Consider the following 24,922-nt stretch of genomic DNA (forward strand, 5'->3'; position numbering starts at 1 on the left):
GCACAAAAGTCATTGCACACGTAATAGTTCCGAGATGGCTAGACAAATTGTTTGCATTCCTTGATATCTGAGTTACTTAGTATTGACTTTCTAGGGTGTTTATGCTCATCAAATACAAAATAACTGTGTATTAACACGGTTTGCTGCGAAGCATGTGTTTACATTTTTTTTTCTCTATAAAAATCAAAAAAATATGTAATTTGTTGGTTTTCCCAAAGTTTTGCATGTAATTGTAGAGCACCACAGGGCAAAAATAATGATGAGGTATTGGATAAAGCAAATTTTTCAAACATTTTATACAAGACACTTGCTCAGGCTAATTAATGTACACAGTTTTGTATAATTTCTAAGAGCACCTTTCTAAGGTCCTAGAGAAGTGCAGAATTAAGGAAGAATCAAGAAAAATCAAAGGGGTCGACTGTTTTCTAAGAACAGAAGTAAAATTGTAAACATAAACTATTCCATATATTATGATTTACTCACGTACAGACAGGGGCAGTTTTAGTGTGGGCTTTAGGCAAAAGACATGAATGGGGCCCCCAGGATGCACATTTTTAAAGTATTTCAGGGCTCTTGAGGGGGCAACCATATGTAGAACTGTGCAACAAATATGCAGACCAGAGAAACTGCCTTATATTGAAATAGCCAATACATTGTAAGAAATTTCTAATGCTATTTCCAGGGCACAATTATTTACTTATAACATATGGTATTATGTAATAGTAATGATTTTTCATGACATCAAAGGAATTAATGCAAAACTGCCTGTTTTTGCAGTTTAGTTTTCATATATGGACTGCGTGGACTGGGATTGCTGGGCATGGTATGTTTTGACCCATTAACAATGTTCACAAACTCTGTTAATCTCTTTTATTTCCAAAAAGTAAGGGAATTTGTTTTTCCTTTATGTGGGTCCTGATTTCTACAGATTGCTTATTTGAGTATTTTTATTAAGTCAAATTATCTCACTATACTAGCAGATAATTATTCTTGCTCTAAAAATATGCATAATAGTCTGTCAACATAATGAGATAATTTCACTTATGAAACATATTAAAATAATAAAAGTACAAATAATAAATACTATTAATAATAGGGGTGGGAATCTCTAGGGACCTCACGATTTCAACTACGATTCAGAGGACTGTGATGCGATTATAAAACGATTATCGATGCAACTATTTTCTATACAGGATTTCTATTTTCTCACTGTGTGACGACTTGGTAGTTTTAAAGCTAAGTATTTGTAATGAGCTATAATGAATGTACTTCCAATATCTTTTATTAACACATCAAATGGAAGTGATGTGGCAAGTGAACTGGAAGACTCTCATTCACTGCGCATGTTTGGAGCACATGAGATGCTGCTGCCGCTCATCTGTGATAAAATGCACTGTTACGGTGAAATAAGATCCAGTGGTAACGGATGTCCACGTGGAACATGTTACAGCCATCCTGCCCATTTTCTTTAGTGATTTTATAGCTTAAGTTTTGGTCTCATTGTAGAGAGTTGGGGGATCGCTGTGTCAGTAAAATATCTTCGAAACTGGACGTGCGCAACATAGGGTGAAAACCCTGTCTCGCAACGACTGAGACTCAGACTGCAGGTCACCTAGCAATGATGCGTTATTCCCATTCATAAGCAGTGCAGTTGGTTTACTGGCAAGTTAAATCTGCAACGAGAGACTGTCAAACACTAAAAAGTTGCAAAGCTGAAGTCACTCTTTCACATTTTCCTGTTCCACCTTAAAGGGTGCTGCATTTACATTTGGCACCTCAGTCAACGGGAAAATTCAAACGAGAAGCTGGAGAATAAGAAGCGATTTCAGCATCGTAAAACAGCCGAACATTGAGAGACATTTTACAAGAAACTGCTCTACTTTAGAGAAAATGTTTTCTGCCGGACACGGGAGGAAAGTGGCAATAGCTGAAGCTTGAAGCAGAGCAAAGTAAGTCCCGATTTCATTTATATTTTAACCTAACTTATACTAGGATATTATCACACACTGAGACATACTGGACATAAATATTGTGGCTCCCAAGGTGGTTTGATTTTTGTTGAAAGGACAAAATGTCTCTTCTTAACATTTGGGTTGTTACTTTTGATATGTATATATCAAAAAATGTTATTTAACACCAATTCATGTACTGTATCTTATTTGCATTTTCATGGGGACCCTAGGCAGCTGATCTGCTGTCCTTGTGCACAGATAGATACAGAATTTCATGTCAAGCTGAAAGATATTCACAGCATACAGAGTCTAAATTTCATATTTACCTGAATCTGTCCTGGCCCAATGGCAAACTTCTGAAGGATGTTAATTAGGAAGTATTGCACCTCAAACCAGGGGTATATTGAGTTAGATCCATCCAGCACTATTACTATGTCCATATAGGTCTCACATCCTGGCAGAAAAAATATATAGCAAAGAGATAAATACATATGACTTTCAGAAACAGAATATCTGCAGATAGATTATGTAGCTCTCTGCAGAAGAAAAGCTGTTAAATTAAATACATGCAATAGCAGTTTTCCCTACTGAAAACAATGTCATCAATGGCCATGCAGTGTGTTGAAATGAAAAGAGAAATAATTAGAATTTTACTCTGAAAGGCTGGGGCAATGCTACGCGTGAAGTTAAAACTGCTGTCAACTCTGGAGCAGATTCCTGTGCTGTATAAGGAACTGCCACATTCATATGACCACAATGGACCACAAGCCTGGAACACAGAGCAGCTCATTACACACATACTTTGACCTTTGTATCTTCTTAAAATGAAGTTTTAGTTGGACATAAATCAAAATTTCTTTGTGTCTAAATAGGGCTATTATGTAAACCACACCTACCACAAAACTGTTATCCTTTGGGTTTGAGGCAAGGGACATCCCAAGACTCATTTTGTCTTTGCGTTCTAAAACATTCTTTAAAGATATCTCTCCTTGGAGGAAAGATCCAGAAAAGAGCAAAACAAATAAAGAGATACATTTAAGAAAAAGCTGTTATTCCAAATTGACTCAGTAAATGCTGTCTTGATGCAAAAAAATGAATCTTCCATTAAGAATCCAAAGAGACACCTAAGTTCAGTCGTGAACAGTTTGTATCAGTTCTGCTTGCCAGTGGACACCTGTAGACATCACCAGTCTGATTTTCACCACTCTTCTCAAATGGAGCTCCCACCAGTAGCCTACAGTGAAACAAATCAAAGCACTGAAGACATGAATGAACCACTGTTTATCCACATTAATGACTGATTACAGTTTTTATTACTGTACACTCTCAGAAATAAAGGTACGAAACTGTCACTGGGGCAGTACCCTTCTTGTCACTGGGCCGTTATCCTCAAGGGTACGTCTCAAGTCCCTGACTGAGTCTCAGTCAGGGAACATAATTGAACCATAATCCATTGAAATTTTATTTTCTAAGTTGTACTGACTCCACACACCCCATTTCTTCTTTTACTTTATTGTTCTGTTTTAAAATATCAGGTCATGAAGAGGATACAACTATGTACTTTTCACCTGGGAAAAACGTATTTAAGGTACACATTAGACCTTAAAAACACTGTTTTACGCAAAAAGAGGCCAATCAAAGGGCCAATCAAAGCCATTCTCTCCCAGAGAGATAAAAGTACAAAATGAGCACAGCAGTAAATACCAGGGCAGAGTACTGCTGAAAACAGACACTGCTTAATGCATTACTATTGCTTATGTTCATACCAGCAACAACAAACCACAAGCCTTTTTGCTTTGGCCTGTGTGAGAACATATGTGGTTGTTTACATTCCTCTGGCAAGCTCCAGTGCCACTGCTCTGTCATATCCATGTGTTTTTAGAGGAAAAAAACTTGCCAGTTCCTTCTAGCATGCTGTTAACATATTTTAGACTGAATATAATAATCCTACTAAGCATAGCTATTCATTTCAGTCTTCCAAACAGCAGAATTCTTATGTTTTGGTACATCAGAGTCATCAGCCACTGACCAAGCACTTAAAACTTGAAGTCAAGTGAGACATTTAACATACTTAGCATTTCCTGTGATATCAGTGATATCATATCATATCAGATCAGTGATATAATAAAAAAAGATCGGTTTCTTATGTTAATACAGTGTCTGTCCAAATGTTTGTAGACATCAGGTCCCTTATTTATAAATGTTTGCAGACACAGATTAGATTATGAAATTATTATACATAAAAACTCACATTTCAAGTAGCAATTTATAAAAGTGATCTTGATGCATACAATCATCAGTCTGAGTGTGCTATGGACACTAGGATGCTCAATTCATGAACATGTTATTATAAATCTGAGAAATTAAGCACATATTTAGAAACAAATTTAAGTACATTTTACAAATGAGGCCCCTGGTCACACAAAGTTTCTCCTAAAATAGAGACTTTAGAAACTTTATGTATCGCTGTTGTCGGAACAAAACCTTGTATCTCCATTTTTGTTGATTTTCAGTTTTTGAGATAATTGGAAAAGGCATGTTGGCCTTTATATTGTGTGTACATTTCATGAAGGATGGACCAAAATAAATAGCCAAAAATGACTTGGAAAAAAGTCTGGTTCCATTGACTTACACTGAAAGTAATGTATGTTTTTACCCTCTGCTGTAAAGTTACCATTTTGGAGATACAAGGTTTTGTTTCAGTGAGCGATATGCTATATAACAATGACAGCAAAACAGGTTTGTCAACTTGGGTGAGGTAGATGGAGTAAGATACTCAATTTTGCATGCACAAGAGTATTATGTTCATTGTCTTTATCATAGAACTGTGATTCTAAGTGTGTTGGACGGCTGGCCATTTGTTGCCATGAGATTCCTTTGCACAGCATGAGAGTTCAAGAAGAGACCCCAATATGGAGAGTTGGCACCTCTCATTATGAAAAATATATATGTCATGATGGGCCCCTCCAGTTCTGTCCATGTGCTTTTGTTTTCTTTGAGTTCTTCCCGGTCCTGCCCCCTTGTTTCTTGACTCCACCCTTGATTGTTTTCACCTGTGTTGTCCACCTGTGTATTGTTTACCCTCGTTGTTTCCCTGCATTTAAGCCCTGTGTTGTCCCCTGTGAGTTTGCTGGTCTTTGTATTATTTGAAGTGTATTGTTTGGATTGTATTGTTTGGTCTTTGTATTCTATTGTAGTGTATTCTCGCGTGGTGTTTTGTTTCTTCCAGCCTCCGAGGTGTTTCCCGCCTGTGTTTATTTTAGTTATGTCTGTCCCTACATACCCCTGTGTTAGCTCCTTGACCCTGGACTGTTTTGACCCCGAGTATGGATTTGCCCACAATAAATATCGCTTATATCAGCATATGCGTCTGCCTCAACATTGCTCCATGGCGTTACAATATATTACTATTATTAATACTAAAAGGCAATGAAATTTAGTTCTTATGCGCACTGTACAGTGTTAATTTGAATGACAAAGTCTGTCTAAGTCTAAGTCTAACTTGATATGCACCACAATCCACCCCTAGCCCTCACTCTCACAAGACCTCTCCTTTCAGCAATAATTTGTTTTAACAACTTGTTTTGTTGTTATTGGTATAAATTAATAGACATTTACGGCCTAACAATCATTTTTTTGTTGAAATAATAATCTAAAGCTGATGAAGTTAACCTATAGGATACTTTTATTGTGGTTTGCTTTACTTTTCTTGTAGTGTGTTGTAATTCTTAGTCAATTATTAATATTTTTACATTTTTTTAAATTAACTGTGATGACAACATCAAAATAATTTAAACCGCTGTTCATCTTTCACAAGAGTAGGCATTCTATGTTTTGAAGGCTGCGGCATGTGGCTCCATCTGTTTAACTAGCATGAGCCCAGTAAAAAATGAATGTTCTGAAGAAAGAAAATAGATTCACAGTGATATGAACTCATTAAAAAAATACAAAGATTATAAGATAATTATGATTATATATGGTACATATTTTCTGACATTTAAATCATCCAGATTGATTGGTAATTGTGACAGAGGAAATCTAACAGCATTCATAGTACTACTGTTAACGGTTGTGTATGCACAGTTAATGCCTGTGTTAGCACAGGTTGCACCTTCAAGTAGCTCACTTTTAGACATATGTTGATGACACAAAGCACAGGTCTTTAAATCAGTACTGTGTTTTTGTGACCTCTTATTACTGCTAACCTCTTGTTACTACTAATCCCTTAAAAAAAAGAACTTCTGTTTCTGTCGAAAGTGCATATTTCAAACTTTCAACTGACACATATTTGTGCTTTTTAAGTAGACATTGATGTTTTCTTATAATTTGAACTTAATGAAGTTATTTGTGTATAAATCTAAGTCATATAACTATGCATAATGCAAATCAAATGTATTCGAAAAATAGATTGAAATAGAAATCAGCAGCAACAGGACAACAGCTCAGAGGCACCCACTGATATTCACACCCAGTTCCAATAACCCCTCTTGCACATTCTCCACCACTTTACCCATCTGCCTCCTCTCCTCTCCTCTCCTCTGTTGTTCTAGAATAGAATAGAATTGAACAGAATTGAGAAAAAATAACAATAACTCTTGAAAGATTAATGTTGATCCACAGTTATTTCAGGCCTCATGCTGAACAAGGGCTGGGACATTTCTGTTATTCCTTAGATGCACTTTATAATCAATTAAACTAACACATTCCCAAGTTATAATTAATGAAAGCAGTATAAAATGGGTAGTAACCCTGCACTTTTCTCCTTCACATCTGCTACATCTCCACATGGTATTTCCCGTTTTCTTCTAAGAATTTACTTTTCCAGTGCCTTGGCCCAAACAGTGGAAATTTTGTTCATCCAGAAAGTTATTTCCACTAAGTGAAGGATTGCTCCTCATTCTTATTTTAAAAATCCTTATGATCTAAATAAAAACATATTGTATTGTGATTAAAGTTACTCAAATAGTAGACGGATATGAATATGTCACGTCTGAAAGTGCTTGAGGTCAGTAACAGGTGCTAATCTGAGGACTGAAATGAAAGACTGGACACAAATCATATGGACACTGAGACCTAGCTGACCCCCATACACACACACGTTCTCTGAGCATCGACTCCATTCCCTGCTGTTTTGATGGCATTCTGATTATCCCTTGACACAGTCAGCCTTTTTGGTGTTACCATTTTACAATGACTTACACAGTAATATGTTTTAGTATACACTAATATAATAATAAAGTAATAAGTTTTTAACATGTTCAATTAGAAAAAAAATCTATTTCTTTCAATTTACACTCCATAATGAAGTACGATCTCTCAAATTTAACACAAAAGACACCTGCTCTTGCTTTTTGGATGATGGTTAGACAGGTGAATAGTTATTTGATTTATGTATTCGATTAATTCGTCAATAGTTTGGATCGTGTGGTCGAGAAGTTGTTCCCAGCATTCATTCCATCGTGATGAGTGTATCATGAGGACAGGACCATCTATGCTATTTTACTGGAAACAAAGAGTGATGAATTGGTCTGGGGCAGTAGGGGAATCACCAGTGATTTTTGGCATGTATGTTAATGGCCATAAGGAAAATAATCACATTCTTGAGAAAAATAAAGGCTAGTCATTAAGAAGAGTTCGTTTTTGGCATCAAATAGCAGAGACTCATTTCCTGAAGGAAACTGAATCATTAATTTCATTTCTGATTTATCAGACACTAAAAATGTCCAATTACAATACCACATGTGTCTACAGGAGTGTGGCCTACCGAACTGTTGTATCTTTTAGGCTATTACAAAAAACAAAAAAGGAAAACAACATTCCTGACTCTGCTGTGCTACTACAGAGTCACTCACATTCCTGAAGCATCACATACCAAGAGGTTTGCTTTCCGCCACTGTGTTAATCTGTACTATGATGAGAAGCACAGTGGGGGGCTTAGGAATAACAGACCGCCTCACATACTTTCCAGAAGCCACTACTGCTGTGCAAGGCTATCAGACAGGTTGCGCTAGACAAAACCAAATACTTTCCACTTATTTACCTGCAAGCTTCAAAGGCCAAAACATTTCACAAAGCTGAGGGACCGTAAGTTACCATCATGACTGAGAAACCTTGAGCTAGAAAACAGGAAGCATAGGCCATCTTGGATCATGTGGAGTTACCTTATATAAAAGGAACTATATATATATATATATATATATATATGTGTGTGTGTGTGTGTGTGTGTGTGTGTGTGTGTGTGTGTGTGTGTGTGTGTTTGTGTGTGTGTGTGTGTGTGTAGTATATACACTCAGTTACTCAGTTGCAACAGCGTAATTAAAAACATAAATCAGAGTCCCTGAAAGCTATTTGTGTACTTTTCAGGTAAAAATACAGGCAGTATTTATACTACAGAAGATTCATGCCAGGCTCCTGGCCCCTCATTCCCTAGGGGCTGGTATGAGATTTTTGGATGCAGCTTGACTAACGCAGCTTTTTGGATGAGGCTTGACTAAAATTGGCCTTAATACCATCTGCCATCTTTATCATTTATACTAGAGCATTTTGCAAATAGGAATGATTCTACAGATTATAGCAGCATGGAAACGTTTTCAGGCTCCAGTTAAATCCCATATGTAGGAGGCTCTCATGACATGGAATGAAATTGTTGCTTTTTTATTAATATAAGCTTAATTTATCTGATTTTCATACTCACAAGAATTTTTTGTAAGCATGTTTAAATATATTTTTATATACAGTATTTAAATGTCTTGAATGTCTACTGACTTTTGATTTACCCGGATTTGGTAGCTGTGATTTTATTTACTAAGAAAGAATGGCTTTGATTGAGATCCAAATAGTGGCAAACAGCAATGATTTGTACTAAGAACTGATATGTGGACTATCCAATTATGAGAGATTTAAAATATGATCGATTGCACAGAGGAATTCTACAAGGCAGAGTGCAGACTCTGTCCTTGCCAGCAGACAGCATTTGGGATTAAACACAAATCACAAAACCTGCTCTGAGTAATACAAAACTGGGATTGTGCATGTGAAGGTTCAGTATCATGGAGAAAACCTCTTTTTTCTGAGGACAACTGTGCAATGAATAAGGACTACGAACAGTGTTATGTATTAAAGATTAATTTGTCACACACCTGTCATAAAATGACCTTTGCAGCTGAAAGACATAATACTGTATAGATTGTTAATATTTGCTGCCCTCCTAAACAATCAATGAAATGACATCTACAGTTTTACATTTCTGCAAATAATATCAAGACTGGAGTCATTTTTGTGGTTTAGAAAGTGACAATTTTCAAGTTTTAGTTATTGCTGTGGCTGAAGTTTCATTGGGATGCCATACCATTTCTCACCAAGAGCCTCATGTTGCTGCACTGTGTAGCCAAACTGCGCCTCCTTTGGACCTTGGATGATCTGGGGATTCTTCGTGTCAATACTGAAGCAGTCCCAGCTCCCTTAAAATATACAGAAACCCTTACATTAATACATATTGCACATTGATGCATCAAGTTATGACACAATCTGGAACATGAAACAGTCACATTTTGCATTATCTGCTAATTCTTTTAAAAGACTGAGAAAGAGAAATAACTGGCCAAAATCATTTCATCATTTGCTTTCCCCAACAATGAAAGGCTATAAGCATTGATTGCTTACAAGGAAGAGAAAATCAACATAATCAGTAATCACAGGTTAATATTAATCACGATTAGGCCGTTATCAGAGGACATACTTCCCATACTTTCATCAGGGCGCAAATAAGACTTTGCCTTAATATTCCTTCTCCAAAATACACTTCAGGCTGCATCCACCAACAGATATATAGAGACCAAAAACATCAATTACTGATCAAGGAGAGAACAGGTACATATTAGGACAGGGACATATCTTTGGACAGGGACAGCTAACCCTAGATCGGTCCTACCCTGAGACACTTGATCATTTGAAGTCTGGTTTCAATTTAAATGTTTATCTAGAGAGGTCAGTCAAATGGGAGCAGGAGGACTTTTCTACCGCTGCCAAGTGAGGCAAAAATACCATATTGGAGTAATGATGTCATATTGTGTTTCAAGTTTAATTTCCCCAGCAGGAAACTGAAATGTGAAAATGTATGGAACAGATGAAAGGTCCATCTTCTGATAAAAAGGAGACAAAAAGGTCAAGATGGTTCTTTCAGTCTTCCTGTCTTTTCATCTGTCTTCACTTCTTCCTCTCTTTTTCACTCTCTCTCACTCCTGTTGTCACCACATCATCATGCTGCAATAGCCTATTCAAGTTTCCTTATCTCTCTTTGTCTGGTCGTTGTTTGAACCTTGTGTTTAGAGGGAGCTTTTGACGACAAGATTATATGATAAAATTACTACAATTACAGTGTAGAATAAAATGTTTGTGATGTCAGGTGAGTCTGTCTCTAGATTTATGTTGTGTGGATTATTGCCCTTGACATGATGTGTGCCTTTGAATGTTTTCCAATAGGAGAGAAATGCAGCCTGAAAAGTTATTAGGAAAGATAGTTATATTTCCTCCCTAGCTGATCAAACACTTTATATATAAGTACAGGCCATTGTGATTCGCTGATAAACAGACTCAAAAGCTCTCATATATTATATATGTGAGGAACTGTCATGGCAACTGCAGCAAGTTTTAAAGAGGAAAGCAGAAAAATTGGCCAAATCTGATATATGCCTTTACCTAATGCTGCTAATATCTTCACCGGTCCCAGACCTACTCACAACCCAAAGATTACCCAATTTTCCACTTACTCCAGGTGTAGTCAATCCATTGGACTACATCGATTTTGGATTCCAAATTTTGCTTCTTTAGTTTAAAAATGTAGCTGTGAGGCTAATATTGCTAACATCCACTCAAACTCGGCAGTGAACCAAATAGCCAAAACTGTGTCTGTAAAAATATATCCTCAAAACATCACGCAACCTGTCCATTCACTATGGGCATCCATTTCACATAACACCACGGCTGGCGGGATCAAACTCGTCCATAGTCATTGTCACAAATGCTGATTCTAGATCACCACTCCATAGGCAGTTTGTGAAGGAACTGATTACTGATAGTTTTTCATATTATATCGTTTTTATTTATATAGTTCACATTAAGTGGCCTGATAAGTCTGCCCAGCCATAATGAAGACCTGGATGTGGGTGGCCTGAAAGTGGTTTTGGTGATATATTTTTACATGTGAGATATTTGGGTGACTATTGAATTCTTGTGTTAATAATAATAATAATAATAATAATAAAAATAATAATAATAAGTTCAATTTATATAGCACCTTTCACAAACCCAAGGAGGCTTTACATCATCATCATAAAAACAAATTAAATTAGCCTAAAAAATTAGCAAAGTTAGCCTTGCCACTCCACCTAAAGCAACAAAATTTGGACACCAATTGTGTGAACTTGACTTTTTGCCAAATCTTTTCTTTAATTTTTTGGTGAAACTAACAAGTTTCTCCACGACACATCTGAAGATATGCACTGTTAATTTCAAAGTCACTCTGTCTTGTTTGTGACAAACTGATTTGGATAATAAGTTTATCAACTGTAATATATCATTTGTTTAGAATTGTGTACATTGCTATTGATTGCAAAACTTTTTAGAAATAACAATTAGGTTTTTCCATTCACACTCACACAATACTAGGCATGCCTCGAAATGGAATTTCTGGTGCAATATGCAAATTTCTAATTACATCTTTTTGATAGCACTATCAACTACTCACATTTCTACCACTTTTTGTAGTTTAGAAACTTCACATAATAATCTGTATATAAAATGCAGAAAGACTAAAACACTAAAGATGGAGCAAGATTATTAATTCAACATAGACGTAAATAATTAGTGCAAACTTTTACATAATTACTCAAAAACATTCTTTTACATGGTTAACTCCTCTTAGGTGTCTTACTAAGATCATAAAGGTGTTTGAGTCATTGTGTTACTGTGCAAATTTCACATTTTCCACTGGAAATACAGAATTTATTTGAACTTTAGCTACCAGTTTATTTTGAAAGAAGCAAACCTATGGTGTGGTATATGAAAGGGGTAGCCTGCCAGCTAATTACTTTTTGCTCCACTAGCCGTCCTAGGTAGCACTAGTTGGTAGCGCTAACTGAGCTATCAGGCTAACAGCTTCACACAACAAAAGGCAGACTATATTTGAGTTTTATCTGAAATTTTAGTTTAGTGATCATTTATGACTTTAAATGTGTTTGTCATTTTTAGACAGTGCTATATAGAATTGGACCATTTTTCTATAGCTTTTGTCTTCATTTATTCTTTTTTTATTCAAAGGTTTGTTCACACCGTCTGAGTTTAAAGTATCTGGATTCATGGCCTGCATGATATCAGCTGATCACTGTAAAGGACGTAATCAGCACTCTACCCACAGCAATCATTCATTAAGGGTTTATTTATTTCAGAAGAACTAAAAGTATGATATTCTGGTACTGGAGAGTATGTTGTCTTGTACAGATACTATTTGCAGTCATAAATAAAAAACATCAACTATGTTTGAGCAGCTTAACAGACAGCAGCATAACTTAAGCATTTAATGGCAAAACAGACTCTTTAATCTCCATCCTTTCTTGAATAACATCAGTAGGACATTCAGCACAGCACTGCCCATTTAAACAAGCTGAGACCCTGTTATTCCTTTACTGAGTGGCCAATTGGAGTTCTCTCCAAGAGCTTCACTATGGCAACATAAACAGAAAAAAACTCCTAACAGCACATGGAACTAATGGCAGCCATGCCCTTATTTTATTGCTTGGCAGGCTTCACATGATCTGCATCACAGGTCTTTAACTCTGGTCAAAGGGATTGAGGGTAAGTATAATTTATTATTTCTACTGATGTGACTGTACCACCTTATTCAACGCGTTAGCTAACTATCAAGCCCTTCATGAGTTTAAAAAAGTGTAATAAACAAGCACACTACATTTCTGCACCCACCTACATTCTTACACTCACAAAATTTGACCTAAAACATCAGCACATGTCACACAGAGGAGGCACACTCACAATGGAAGCTAATTATTAGCTTTTAAATGTTATAAGCTTTTAAACATTAACAACAACAACAACAACAAAAAACTATATGGACAACTTTTGCTGGCCCCTTTGAATTGTTCCTGTTCCCTTGAACAATCTTTGTATAAAACATTGTTACTGGGCTAGCTAACTGCTGCTATAGGCCCAAAATCTGGGTAAAATAAATGATCTTATGGACAATTATTGCCAGATGTTATAAAAGAGACCAATTACTGATTAAAATATGAATGTGAAGCACTGTAAAGCTGACGTGAAGCTCACATGGAGTCAATGTGGAGAGTTTGCTGAGAAAGTCCTGGTAAACATTCTGCAAAGTTTAAAAGGGAGTGAATGGGTAATTGTGGGACACCGTGTCATGAAACGCTTCAACATAAAATGTCAACATCAGTCTGTTTCAATACCCTTCCACCCACAGAAAGGGCCAGTCATATAGAGGATCTAAATCTCGCCGTCACTTATTTTGACCTCTATCTGACAAAATCACCAGGTAGGTTAAGCTGACATTAGTCAATACTGTCATCCAGATAGCTAACGTTAGCAAACACTGTGATCAAAATGCTCAAGTCTGCAACCCACAATGAGGCTGCGTATTATCAGCACTAGCTCCTACCTGTTTATAGCTTTATGTTATGTTTTGGCTCCGTTTTGCTTCTTGGAATTATGTAAAATCTTAGATCAGGTTTTTAATCTTATTTATTGTGCATCCCACCAGGCAACAGCTTTTTGGCATATTTGCAATTTTAGTTTAAAAGCAATAAAGAGAAGTGGACAATGCAAATCAGTTTGCCCTAGGGCATGGGCAAGGCCTAAATGTGCTGTGCCTCTTTAAGGACTTTGTCATTGCCTTAAGAAATAGTTTCATTCGTATTACTTCAGCTCACCATACAGCTTATCTTTTCCATAGTTGCCAAGATCGAAATTCAAGGATGTGTCCAGAATTGCTGGAGAACACCAAACACACAACAATGTAGGTGTCCCAGCTGAATAAAGGATATATATTCTTTCATCATATATTCATCAGCTAATGTCTACAGAGAGATAAAACAATGGATAGGTGAAAATGAATATAACCAAAAAGCTAGATCGGCCACTTTCACTGGAGATGTTAAAACAGCTTTCTAACAGTAAACTAGTTTGCGAAAAGCTAAACATCCACACACACTGGCAGCAGGCGTGTTACTCTGTCAGAGTCCACAGTGCCATGGACTGAATGTGAATGGACATTTACTCCCCGCCGAGTACTTGCTCTTTCAAAAGCTGACCACTTCTAAGCGGAAAAATGAAAACTGTTACACTAAAAGTGGCTGTAAACAGCACCAACATTAAAGTGCAAACTACATTCAGTCTTGCTGAAAATGCTGAATTTTCCTCTATAAAACAAAGTTTATTCCTTCATAACTCCTACTTACACAAACCCATTTTAACTCTGCTCATCATCAGCTGAGAAGGCATAGGAACTGAGATAAGTTTGGTTTTCTCAAGCACTTGGGTAACATCATTGTTTTTATTGTTGTTCTAGTGGAAGCAGTGTAACCCTGCAATGACTCCCTCCAGCAGAAAAAAATTGAGGAAATATGAAAAGGGCCTAATTTCATTCCATTGAGATGACTTTAAACATATTTAAGTGAGGGTCATGATGGGTCATGGTTTAAATGTGATCAATGTGGTAGTTTTTAGAGTTTTAATGTATATAAACAAATATAATTATATTTATATTATAATATAATATAATAATTATATTATAATGTATATAAACAGTCATAATCTAACAGTGTATACTGCTCAGTTGCTCCATTAAGCGCCAATGAATGGACTCCTCCAAGAGCCTAAGAAAAATGAGAGCGAGAAGAAAATACTGCAAGTTTAAAACAGGAAAAATGGCTAAAAGACAACAATGTGAAGCAAAGCTTTGTAGCTAATGAGCTGAGATGAAGGCACAAGCACAACTGAGTGCATATACATTTAAAACTCTAAGAACTGCCACACTCTTCACATCTTTACATCCACGACCTTCACTTAAATATGTGTACCCGCTGCTTCTTTAGCTACTGTGTCAGCGTAAACGGCAGAGAATACAGCAGCAGCAGCTCCATGATTGTTTATTTGCATCTCTTTATAACAGGAGAACACGGCAGTTCGGTTCGTTTAGCAACATCTTCAAAGTTGAGTAGTGTGTGTTCTCCAATATTCTAGTCACATAACATCTACGAGACCTAGTCGGATAGTGTGAGGTGCCCAGTCTTTTTATAATCTGATAGGACTTTAAAAGTCATGTAGCTAGTGCTTAAGGTTACTTTACCAAACATACGCTGATGCTAACATTAACAAGTGACCTCACTTAGAACTGGCTAGCTAAATTAGCTGTTGCCAAGCCATTAAGATTCATTAGGTTGAAACCACTCTGCCTCTGCCTCAAAGAAAAATAGCATCTGTTAGCCACCACCTATGTTGTGCAACCAGTGCTAGGATAGCTGAGTAACATTGACTAAACTTGTTAACGTTAGCTGATTAATCTTATAAGGAGCCAACTGAATTTAATCAAATATCATTTGATTGAACTTAATTCTAAGAACAACATAAAATACTAAACTATCCTCACTTGTAGTGTTAGCGGTTGGAATGACCGTTGAACCTGGTTCAACTGTTGACCTGTGTAGCTTCCGTTGAACTTTAAATTGGAAGAGTGTGATGGCGCGCAACTCTACTGATGCCCTGGGTTACCCACCAGTTCAACCATGCTTTTTGTCTCAACTTCAAAAAGTAGTGAGGTGGGGAGAGTAGCATACTCATAATCAAGTAAAAGTATTGCTATTGTAGTAAAGAGATTCTTCTCGTTTTTAGTCTAAAGTGAAATGATAAACCTCAAAACTTATAGATTTGAGAAGTTACATTTACTCAAGCAGTACAGGTGTTGTTACCAATGTAGCAAATGTAATCAAGCAGAACACTGAATTAGGAACTATATGATACTGACTAAAATGTACCTTGGTGAAAAGTAGATTCTTTTCTTCAGAAAAATAGGTGAAAATTAGCTTAGTTGGAAAATATGCAGGAAAGTACACATCTACCAAACCATTACTTAATTACATGTAACTGAGGTAAACAGGTAAGAGAAAATGTCTAAACACAATACTAATTTTTACCCCCAATAATATTTCAGAATTTTTTTACATTGACAGGTATGTTCTTATCTAACTCGATCTGCTGCTGTGTTATTAGGTACTGCGCTATTTACTGTTGTTCATATTATTTGCAGCACTTCTATGCAGCCATTCTTTACGATATTAGCATTCCGTCTGTACATCGATTTACCCTGTCATATAAATTGTTCCATTAAATCCCCAATCAAGGCACAGCGTTCATTCATAGTTGCACATACCCCAATTCATATACATGTGACATATGTGACATGTGTCCTCTGTCTCTTACCTGGGAGCAGGAAGCAGCTCCAAAGCAGCAGGATGGTATAATACTCCATAAGAGTGTATGTGCATAGGTCAGCGTATGTGTCAGTCAACACCGCTTGCTGTAAAGTTTTTGGTCTGCTTGAGACAGCTACACTGCCACAGCAGCACTAAATCGGGGGAGGAGTGGCTCACATCTGCAAGGAGGTGCACTGAACTGCGCACTACTGAATGACAACAAGGCTCTCAGACACACACACACATACACACAAACTACTGGAAGTCTGCATGATCCCATATACCTTCACACACATGCCATGATGAGGTGTATGTCAGTGTGGTGTTTAAGGGGGGAGGGTGAGTAGTGAGTCTTTTAGAACCTCTTGTAGCTCAGGCAGGAGGTGACAGAGGCATGTATTCTTTAAAGAGATTTTTATGAAGCAGTTCTAGTAGTACCTTTCTTCTTTTACTGCTTTTAATGTTGTTACACCTTTACAATATTCTCTCCCTCTCTCTTGCCCCCCCCCCCCTCTTGCTGAATGAAATGAGGGGAAACACGCCAGATGTTGAGCCATGGAACGTTTAACCAGTCCAGTGCCTTGGGCTTCACAAGTTTCAGTAAACACACTGGCTTCATTCTGGAAAAGCACATCCACACATTCACGAAGGATATTATCAGGTAATTTGAATAAAATGTGTGAAAACAAATGTGCATATGTACAAATACCATGACAAAATGTAGGCTACCTATTATTCAGTAGTACAAAATGCACTTGAAAAGCAATATTGATTAATCTGTACCACCTACTATTTATCAGAAGAGGCTGATTCCCAATTTTCCATTGTTTTTTTTGGCTTAACCTCAAACTTCGCATTAAAGCACAGAAGTGGTGAGTTACATAACTGAAACCTGTTCAAGTGAGCTCTCTAGTTCCATTTCCCAAATATGGGCACAGTGGTTCATCACAAACAAACTCATTAGATTGAGCGTGTCTGCTGGAAATTAAACTCTAAAACAAAGGAATATCCCAGAGGTGTTAGGGCAGCCAATAGCAGTAACCACACAAAAGCATTGACTTTACTGGGATATTTCTGTGTGACTCAGGGTTTGAAAGTGTTTCCAGACTTGGATGAGCTATGATAAGAGACTTTACAGGACATAAAAAAGTAGGCTACTAAACGGACATGAAGGTTCAAAGCAGTATAAGTGGAGTGCTCCACTAGAGTATTTTACTGCATTTGGGAATTTCATAATTAAAATTTTTACTATGCTCATAACAGCATTTACAAAGTATCAGTTAGTGTCTAGTTAGTTGTCCTTGGAAATTTTCTTTTCTAAAATTAATGTAAAAATAAAAATAGGACTGAAATCACAGAATAATTTTAAATAGAGAAGCTCATATTTCACAATTTCTTTCTTGAGGTCCAGGTTTATACATTTGTGTGGCTTTATGTACCAAAAACTTTTGGTAATTCGATTACTTGACCAGGGAAGGTGCTAGAGTAGGTGGGTACCTGTGGCATAGTCCAAAAAGCCACACTAAATACATTCAATATAAGAATGGGTTTCTTTTTAACAGTCAGCTGGGCAGACTTTTTTCCGTCCAGCAACTATATATTATTCCTAACAATTTACTGTTGTCATAGTGTGCAGAAATTGAAATTGCTTGCTATTAACTAGTATTTAGTTTGATAAATAATTATTTGTTACCTACCTGACTGATAAAAAAAAACAGTGCAATCAGGCACAGATAGCTGTGAGAGGTACGATTCTGACCCGCATAGTGATTTTAGTGTGGAGTGTGCGATGCAGTATATATATATTTACATTTTTTAATGACTAGTCAAATGTACACACACATTTTCTAAGCTGTTTATCCTTCTGGGTAGCAGGGGGTTGCTGAAGCCAATCCCTGCCCGTTTGGCAGAGGCAGGAAGGACACTGAACAGGTTGCCAGTCTATCAGAGTGCAGACACACAGACATATACATCCACACATTCACACCTAGGGGCAGTTTATTATCACCAATTTTCCTGTCTGCATGTCTTTGGACTGCAAAGGAACCTCATATAGGCAAAACATGCAAACTTCACATACACTATATTTCCAGACGTATTCACTAACCCATCCAAATCATTGAATTCAGGTGTTCCAATCATTTCCATGGCCACAGGTGTATAAAACCAAGTAACTAGGCCTGCAGACTGCTTCTACAGACATTAGTGAAAGAATGGGTCGCTCTCAGGAGCTCAGTGAATTCCAGCATGGTACTGTGACAGGACACCACCTGTGCAACAAGTCCAGTCATGAAATTTCCTCACTACTAAATATTCCACAGTCAACTGTCAGTGGTATTATAACAAATTGGAAGCGATTGGGAACGACAACAACTCAGCCACGAAGTAGTAGGCCATGTAAACTGACAGAACGGGGTCATGCTGAGGTGCATAGTGCACAGAGGTCGCCATCTGCGTTCAGATGAGCTCAAGAACAGAGGAGAGAACTTCTTGGAATGAGTTTCTGAGGCTAAGCAGCTGCATCAAAGCCTTACATCACCAAGCGCAATGCAAAACGTTGAATGCAGTGGTGTAAAGCACAGTGGAGACGTGTTCGCTGGAGTGACAAATCATGCTTCTCCGTCTGGCAATCCGATGGACGAGTCTGGGTTTGACAGTTGCCATGAGATTGGTAGAGGGGGGATTATGGTGTGGGGTTGTTTTTCAGGAGTTGGGCTAGTTCCCTTAGTTCCAGTGAAAGGAACTCTTAATGCTTCAGCAGACCAAGAGATTTTGGACAATTTCATGCTCCCAACTTTGTGGGAACAGTTTGGTAATGGCCCCTTCCTGTTCAAACACGACTGCACACCAGTGCACAAAGCAAGGTCCATAAAGACATGAATGAGCGAGATTGGTGTGGAAGAACTTGACTGGCCTGCACAGAGTCCTGACCTCAACCCAGTAGAACATCTTTGGGATGAATTAGAGTGGAGACTGTGAGCCAGGCCTTCTCGTCCAACATCAGTGTCTGATCTCACAAATGCGCTTCTGGAAGAATGGTCAAATATTCCCATAAACACACTCCTAACTCCTAAGAAACTAACTCCTGAAGATGTTATTGCTGCAAAGGGTGGGCCGACATCATATTAAACCCTATGGATTAAGAATGGGATGTCACTCACTGTCATATGCGTGTGAAGGCAGATGAGCGAATACTTTTGGCAATATAGTGTAGAAAAAACTGTGGCTTCTTGGCTAGGGAACTAAATCCTGGCCCTTCTAGTTATGAGGCAACAGTAACGTCCGTCAACTAGTGCGAATGAATAGTCATGCAATCCCTAATACAAGATCATTTTCTAACATAACTTTATTTATTAGAATTAAACAGGCTGTTTCTGTTACTGTGCCTTTAAAACAGATATATTGTTGCTGTCCAGTGAAAAACATGTATCTCCATTTTTTGTGATTTTTACTTTTCTGCATCATTTGAGCTCAGCAGTTGTCCTTTACATTCTGTGAAAATTTCACAAATTTCAAAATGATGATTGGACCAACAGAAATGCTCCAAATTTCTTAGAATAAAATTGACCATATGAACTTTGGACTAAATGGTATATTTTGAAACATTGTTTACATGCTACATATTTTATGTCAAAGTTGTGAAGAAAATGAGGCTTTCCAAAAGTTCAGCTCTTAAAAATACACTTCAGGTGTGGCTGGTCAAATATGGATAAATTCTAGAAAGACTCAAGCTCACATCATTGCAAGCAGTGAGTTAAATGGTTGACCCAATAAACAACAATCGAGACATGGCTACGTTCTTAATATAGTTTAATATGTGTGAGATCATGACAATCACAGCCAAGAGTAAGGCAATTAAACTGCTGTCAAACTAATTTGGTCACATCATATTCACCACAAAATGTCACAAGTTTCCTTAAATTCTTTAGAAGTGACATCAAAGCAATTTCACAGAGCCGTATATACACAATCCTTTATGTCATTTCAGAAAAACAAAGTCTTAAATCAAAATGGGGAAAAAAAAGAGAGCAGTATTAAGTTGAACCAAATGGAGTGAAATGGAGCTGGTTTGCACTGCAGTTGTAGGCGCTGCTCTAAAGACCCAAACAGCTGGCGAGTTGACCTGGGCTGAAGTACCATGCAGTTTGCCAGTGCAGGGAGATTTAAGGCTTCCAGTGTACACTAGCACAGGTCTGTACTGTCTTAGTTTAGTGAGAGTTATTCTCAAGGGCTGGCAATCCTGGACATACTCTAGCATTCATGTAAAGATTATAAAGACCAGGTGTGGAAGGAGGGGGCTGTGGGGTTGACACTTAATCATCCACCCTTTAACAAAATGTGCTTTGTCATACAAAACAGCATATGCTACACACACTGTAAAATCTATTTAAAGTACATTAAGTACATTTAAGTACTGTGGAGCTGTGTGTATATCAGACTGTGGTGGATCAAGTGTGGTCCTTAAGGTACTCCCCAGTGCTTCTAAATACAAAAACAAATTGAAATCATTGATACAATCACTAGTGGTAATTAACACGCTTTCTATTTAATCGCTGAAAGAGCATCACAAACATATTAATTACAGCCCTGATAGCCCTCAGAACCATGCAGCCCTTGGAGCCTAAGAAAACTCTCCAGTTTAAAGTCTATTTGCACTGGTATCCATGTGTTTGTCTCTTTGTAGTGTAGTTTATTGCTTCCATGAACCATGGTCATATGCCAAGTTGCCAACTCTAAAGCTTAAGTCTCCATTTATTTGAGTTACATGTGAATATATCTAAATCCAAAGTCAACATAGTGAAAATTAAGGACGATAGGAATGAGGAAAGTAGTCGGAACTCAGACAGCACAGACAGACAGACAGAGCACACTGAGACTGAGTACACACACATGCGCTGGCACACACACAAACACACAGAGTGAGCCAAAGCATTCAATGATCTTCAGAGTACATCCTGAACAAACACTCAAAGAACTCTCTGCTACTGAAAGAAGGAAAAATTGAGACACTATGTGGCTACATCAGTAAAATGTCTGCAAACGTCATGAAGAGCACATCGTATCTTGATGAAAATCAACATTGTGTTTGTGTTTTCTGGCTTGTCAACATATCCTTAAATCAACGTCTACAGGCCTAAAGAAGTGAATTGTGTTCTCTAATCATTTTTGGTTGTACTGTTTTAAATTACGTGCAAGAGATACAGATGACCATCTTGGAATTATTTACATTCCATTTCTGTTTTGAGTTGATTAGAAACTCCTTTTGTTTTTTGGAGAAAGCTTGGAAAGGAGCTGAGTTTACACTCACATCCACATGAGGGCAGCAAAGAAGCAGCAAGATAAACATCATCAGGAATGTTCTTTTGAAAATGCTTATCTATAGCATTGCGCACACAAATTAATTAGAGTTGTTGCAGAGTAAAATAATTCTGCAACATGCAGCACCAGCATCTATTGATTACTATGCATAAATAATTCACTTATTAGAACTTCAAATGCTCTTTAATTGTGCTTCATTTCAGTGGACAGAATGGTATCATAATTGCATTGAATACTGGGAGCATGGACAATCTTAGAGTTAGTTAGTACATTGCTTAAAGGAGAATTCTTTCAATTTATTCAACTTTCTGCCTAATCCAGTTGTTGAGATGTAAACACAGTTATTCAGAGGGGTTTGATGTGAAATGGTGCACTACATTTCTTTACAGTGGTGTTAATATGGACCAGGTGTATATATACTATATTCACAGAATTATGAGTACACCCCTCCTAATTACTGAGCTTGAAGGTTTGAACAACACTTGCTAATATCTATTTAAAATCAGGTACATTGCTGTCTGTCCACACAGACAAACACTGGCAGTAGAATGGGCCGCACTGAAGAGCTCAGTGACTTTAAACATGGCAGTGTCATAGGATGCCACTTTTGACACAAGACAGTTTGTGAAATTTCTGCCCTGCTAGACTGTAAATGTTATTACTGTGAAATGGAAACATCTAGGAGCAAAAACAGCTCAGCCAAGAAAGCAGTCAAAATGATTCAGAGCTGAAAAAATGTTCAAAGTTTATTGGCAGTGCATTTTACACAATGAAATTCTGTTAGCGACTTCCCAAGCCAAGGTCTAGGACATTTAAAAATGAGTACAGCAGAACAGATATTGAGACACATAATATCAGTAAGTAGGCAGTAAGTACAAATGAAACATTAGCAACACAAAACACAAATAGAAAGTACCACAAAAAACAGAAATGACATGACTTTACAATTCCTGTATCATTTTATTTTCTGTACCTTTTATTGCACAAAAAATCCACGATGTGTATGCCAGAAGCCTCTCTATTTTATTATAATTTTTTTACATTTTATTTATTTATTTTTATTTAACCAGGGTATTCACACTGAGAAAATCTTAAAAATCTTTAAAATCTCTTTTACAAGCGAGCACTGCCCAAGAAGGCAGCATACAAAGCAATCAACAGCGAAACAACACGACCACAACCAACAGAATCAAATCAGGGTCAAAACTTAATTGAAAACAAGAACAAACAGAATGATACAGTTCTTTAACAATGATCTTAAATTCACTTAACAGTTATCTTAAATTTACTAATAAACTGCTATATTAAGAACAAGACTTAGAGAGCTAGGATTGTGCTGAACTGTCACAAATGCTTCCTGTAAATTTGAAAGAGCCTCTGCTGGTGATGAAGCGGAACAATAGATAATACAATAGATAGTAGTATAATCGGCATAAAAATGCATATCAGCATTTAAAACATTAATGCAGTGGTCATTAATGTATATTGTAAACAACGAGGGCCCCAAAATGGAACCCTGTGACACCCCAATTCTAGTAGCAAGCTTCTCAGACAAAAAAACCTCAGGCCTCACGCTGACATCTGTTACTTAAACAATTTCTAAATCAGCCCATAACCTTGTCAGACAAATGTATACAAGTCAATCGAGACAATAAGATGTCATGGTTAACAGTGTCAAAAGCTTTTGATAAATCTAAGAATAATGCGGCACATGATTTTCTGTTATCAAGAGCATTAATTATGTCATTAAGCACTTTAGTGATAGTTGTAACAGTGCTATCTTTTTTCAAAAAAGACTCATAGAAAGACAAAATATTATTACTATTTAAAAACTGCTTTAACTGATCACTAACCAGAGATTTTTGGACAATGCCGACAGCTTAAAGATTGGGTGATAATGATCTAATTTAGATGGGTCACCACCTTTCAATGGCAGAACTAAAGCAGATTTTCAGATCTCAGGTACAATATTCTGTTACAATGACAAATTCAAAATGAAAGTAAGTGGATCAGCAATAATATCCAAAGAAATAAGGGCTCAAGCTCATCAAGCCCTTCAGATTTCCTCTCAGTAGAGGAAGTATCTGCTTGAGCTAGACCCCTTAGTTCCGGTGAAGGATAAAGTTAATGCAACAGCATACAATTTTAAATAACAAGCCATTTTAGACAATTTTATGCTTTTAAATTTGTGGCAACAGTTTGAGGAAGGCTCTTTCATGTTACAGCATGACTTTGATCCTGTGCACAGGTGAGGTCCATAAAGACATGGTTTGATGAGTTTGGTGTGCACAGAAACCTGACCTCAACCCAGGTGAACACCTTTGAACATCACTGGCTGAACTCACAGACACTCTTAACAAAAGCCTTCACAGAGGAGTGAAGGCTGCAGGAGGGGGGACTTAATGAATGCACATGGTTTTGGAATGGGATGTTCAACAAGCTCATTTAGCTGTCATGGTCAGGTATTCATATACTTTTAGTTATATAGTGTGGCTATTTGTTAACCACAATCACCAATAAACTTTCACCTGTCTTTTGAGTTTTACATGCAATGCTGGTAATGGTTTAGTTTCAAATCTTAAAATAAATCTTCTTTAGATATTATTTTGTACCCTGTACTTCTCTTTTATGAAGGGGTTTTTAAAAATTAATTTTCCAAACTATTATCATAAAACCATAGTTAAACAAGGTCTAAGGCATCAGGCTGCATATCGTTCATCATTTCATTAACTTTCTATGAAGTAGCTTTTAGATGCTTAAAACAGTTTGAGCGTACAGTATGTGAACACTTATAGATTGATGAGTTTCTCTTGAACAACATTTCACATCGAATCACTCTGAATGGCTTTATTTACACTTTGACCATTAAATTATGCAAATGTTTTTATAAATCAGTGGAAATCCATTTTAATATACTCCTGTATGTATATGTTGAGTGCCTGCATAAAATGGCACTATGTTTACATTGTGTAGCGTAAGAAGATGCTCAGACTGTATAATGAATGCTCATAAAGACAGACAAAAACATTTATTTCATTTACAACTGAAGTACATACGTGCGTTTGCAAGTAAAAACAAGAGAAAGGAATAAAGCAGAGGGGAGGAGCTCTTGTTGATCCTAGCATGTGTACGTGTGTGTGTGCTACATCACAG

The 24,922-nt window shown here is 37.1% G+C and overlaps 1 protein-coding gene across 2 annotated transcripts in view; it reads right to left on the reverse strand.

Moving 5' to 3' along the window:
* itga11b (integrin, alpha 11b) overlaps positions 1-16,641 on the reverse strand; it is a 38,090-nt gene extending 21,449 nt beyond the window's left edge. The window contains exons 1-6 of one of the 2 annotated variants that reach the window (XM_017684602.2): positions 16,458-16,641; positions 9,301-9,412; positions 3,077-3,186; positions 2,849-2,940; positions 2,607-2,721; positions 2,279-2,406 (exon numbers count right to left, since the gene is read on the reverse strand). In XM_017684602.2, coding sequence (XP_017540091.1) covers positions 2,279-2,406; positions 2,607-2,721; positions 2,849-2,940; positions 3,077-3,186; positions 9,301-9,412; positions 16,458-16,506 — 606 coding nt within the window. In that variant the 5' untranslated portion in view covers positions 16,507-16,641. The remainder of the gene's footprint in view (positions 1-2,278; positions 2,407-2,606; positions 2,722-2,848; positions 2,941-3,076; positions 3,187-9,300; positions 9,413-16,457) is intronic. The other variant, XM_017684603.2, reaches the window with a different exon arrangement.
* Between the last annotated feature and the right edge of the window lie 8,281 nt (positions 16,642-24,922).

The sequence above is a fragment of the Pygocentrus nattereri genome, chromosome 11, assembly GCF_015220715.1.
Source record: "Pygocentrus nattereri isolate fPygNat1 chromosome 11, fPygNat1.pri, whole genome shotgun sequence".
NCBI lineage: Eukaryota > Metazoa > Chordata > Actinopteri > Characiformes > Serrasalmidae > Pygocentrus > Pygocentrus nattereri.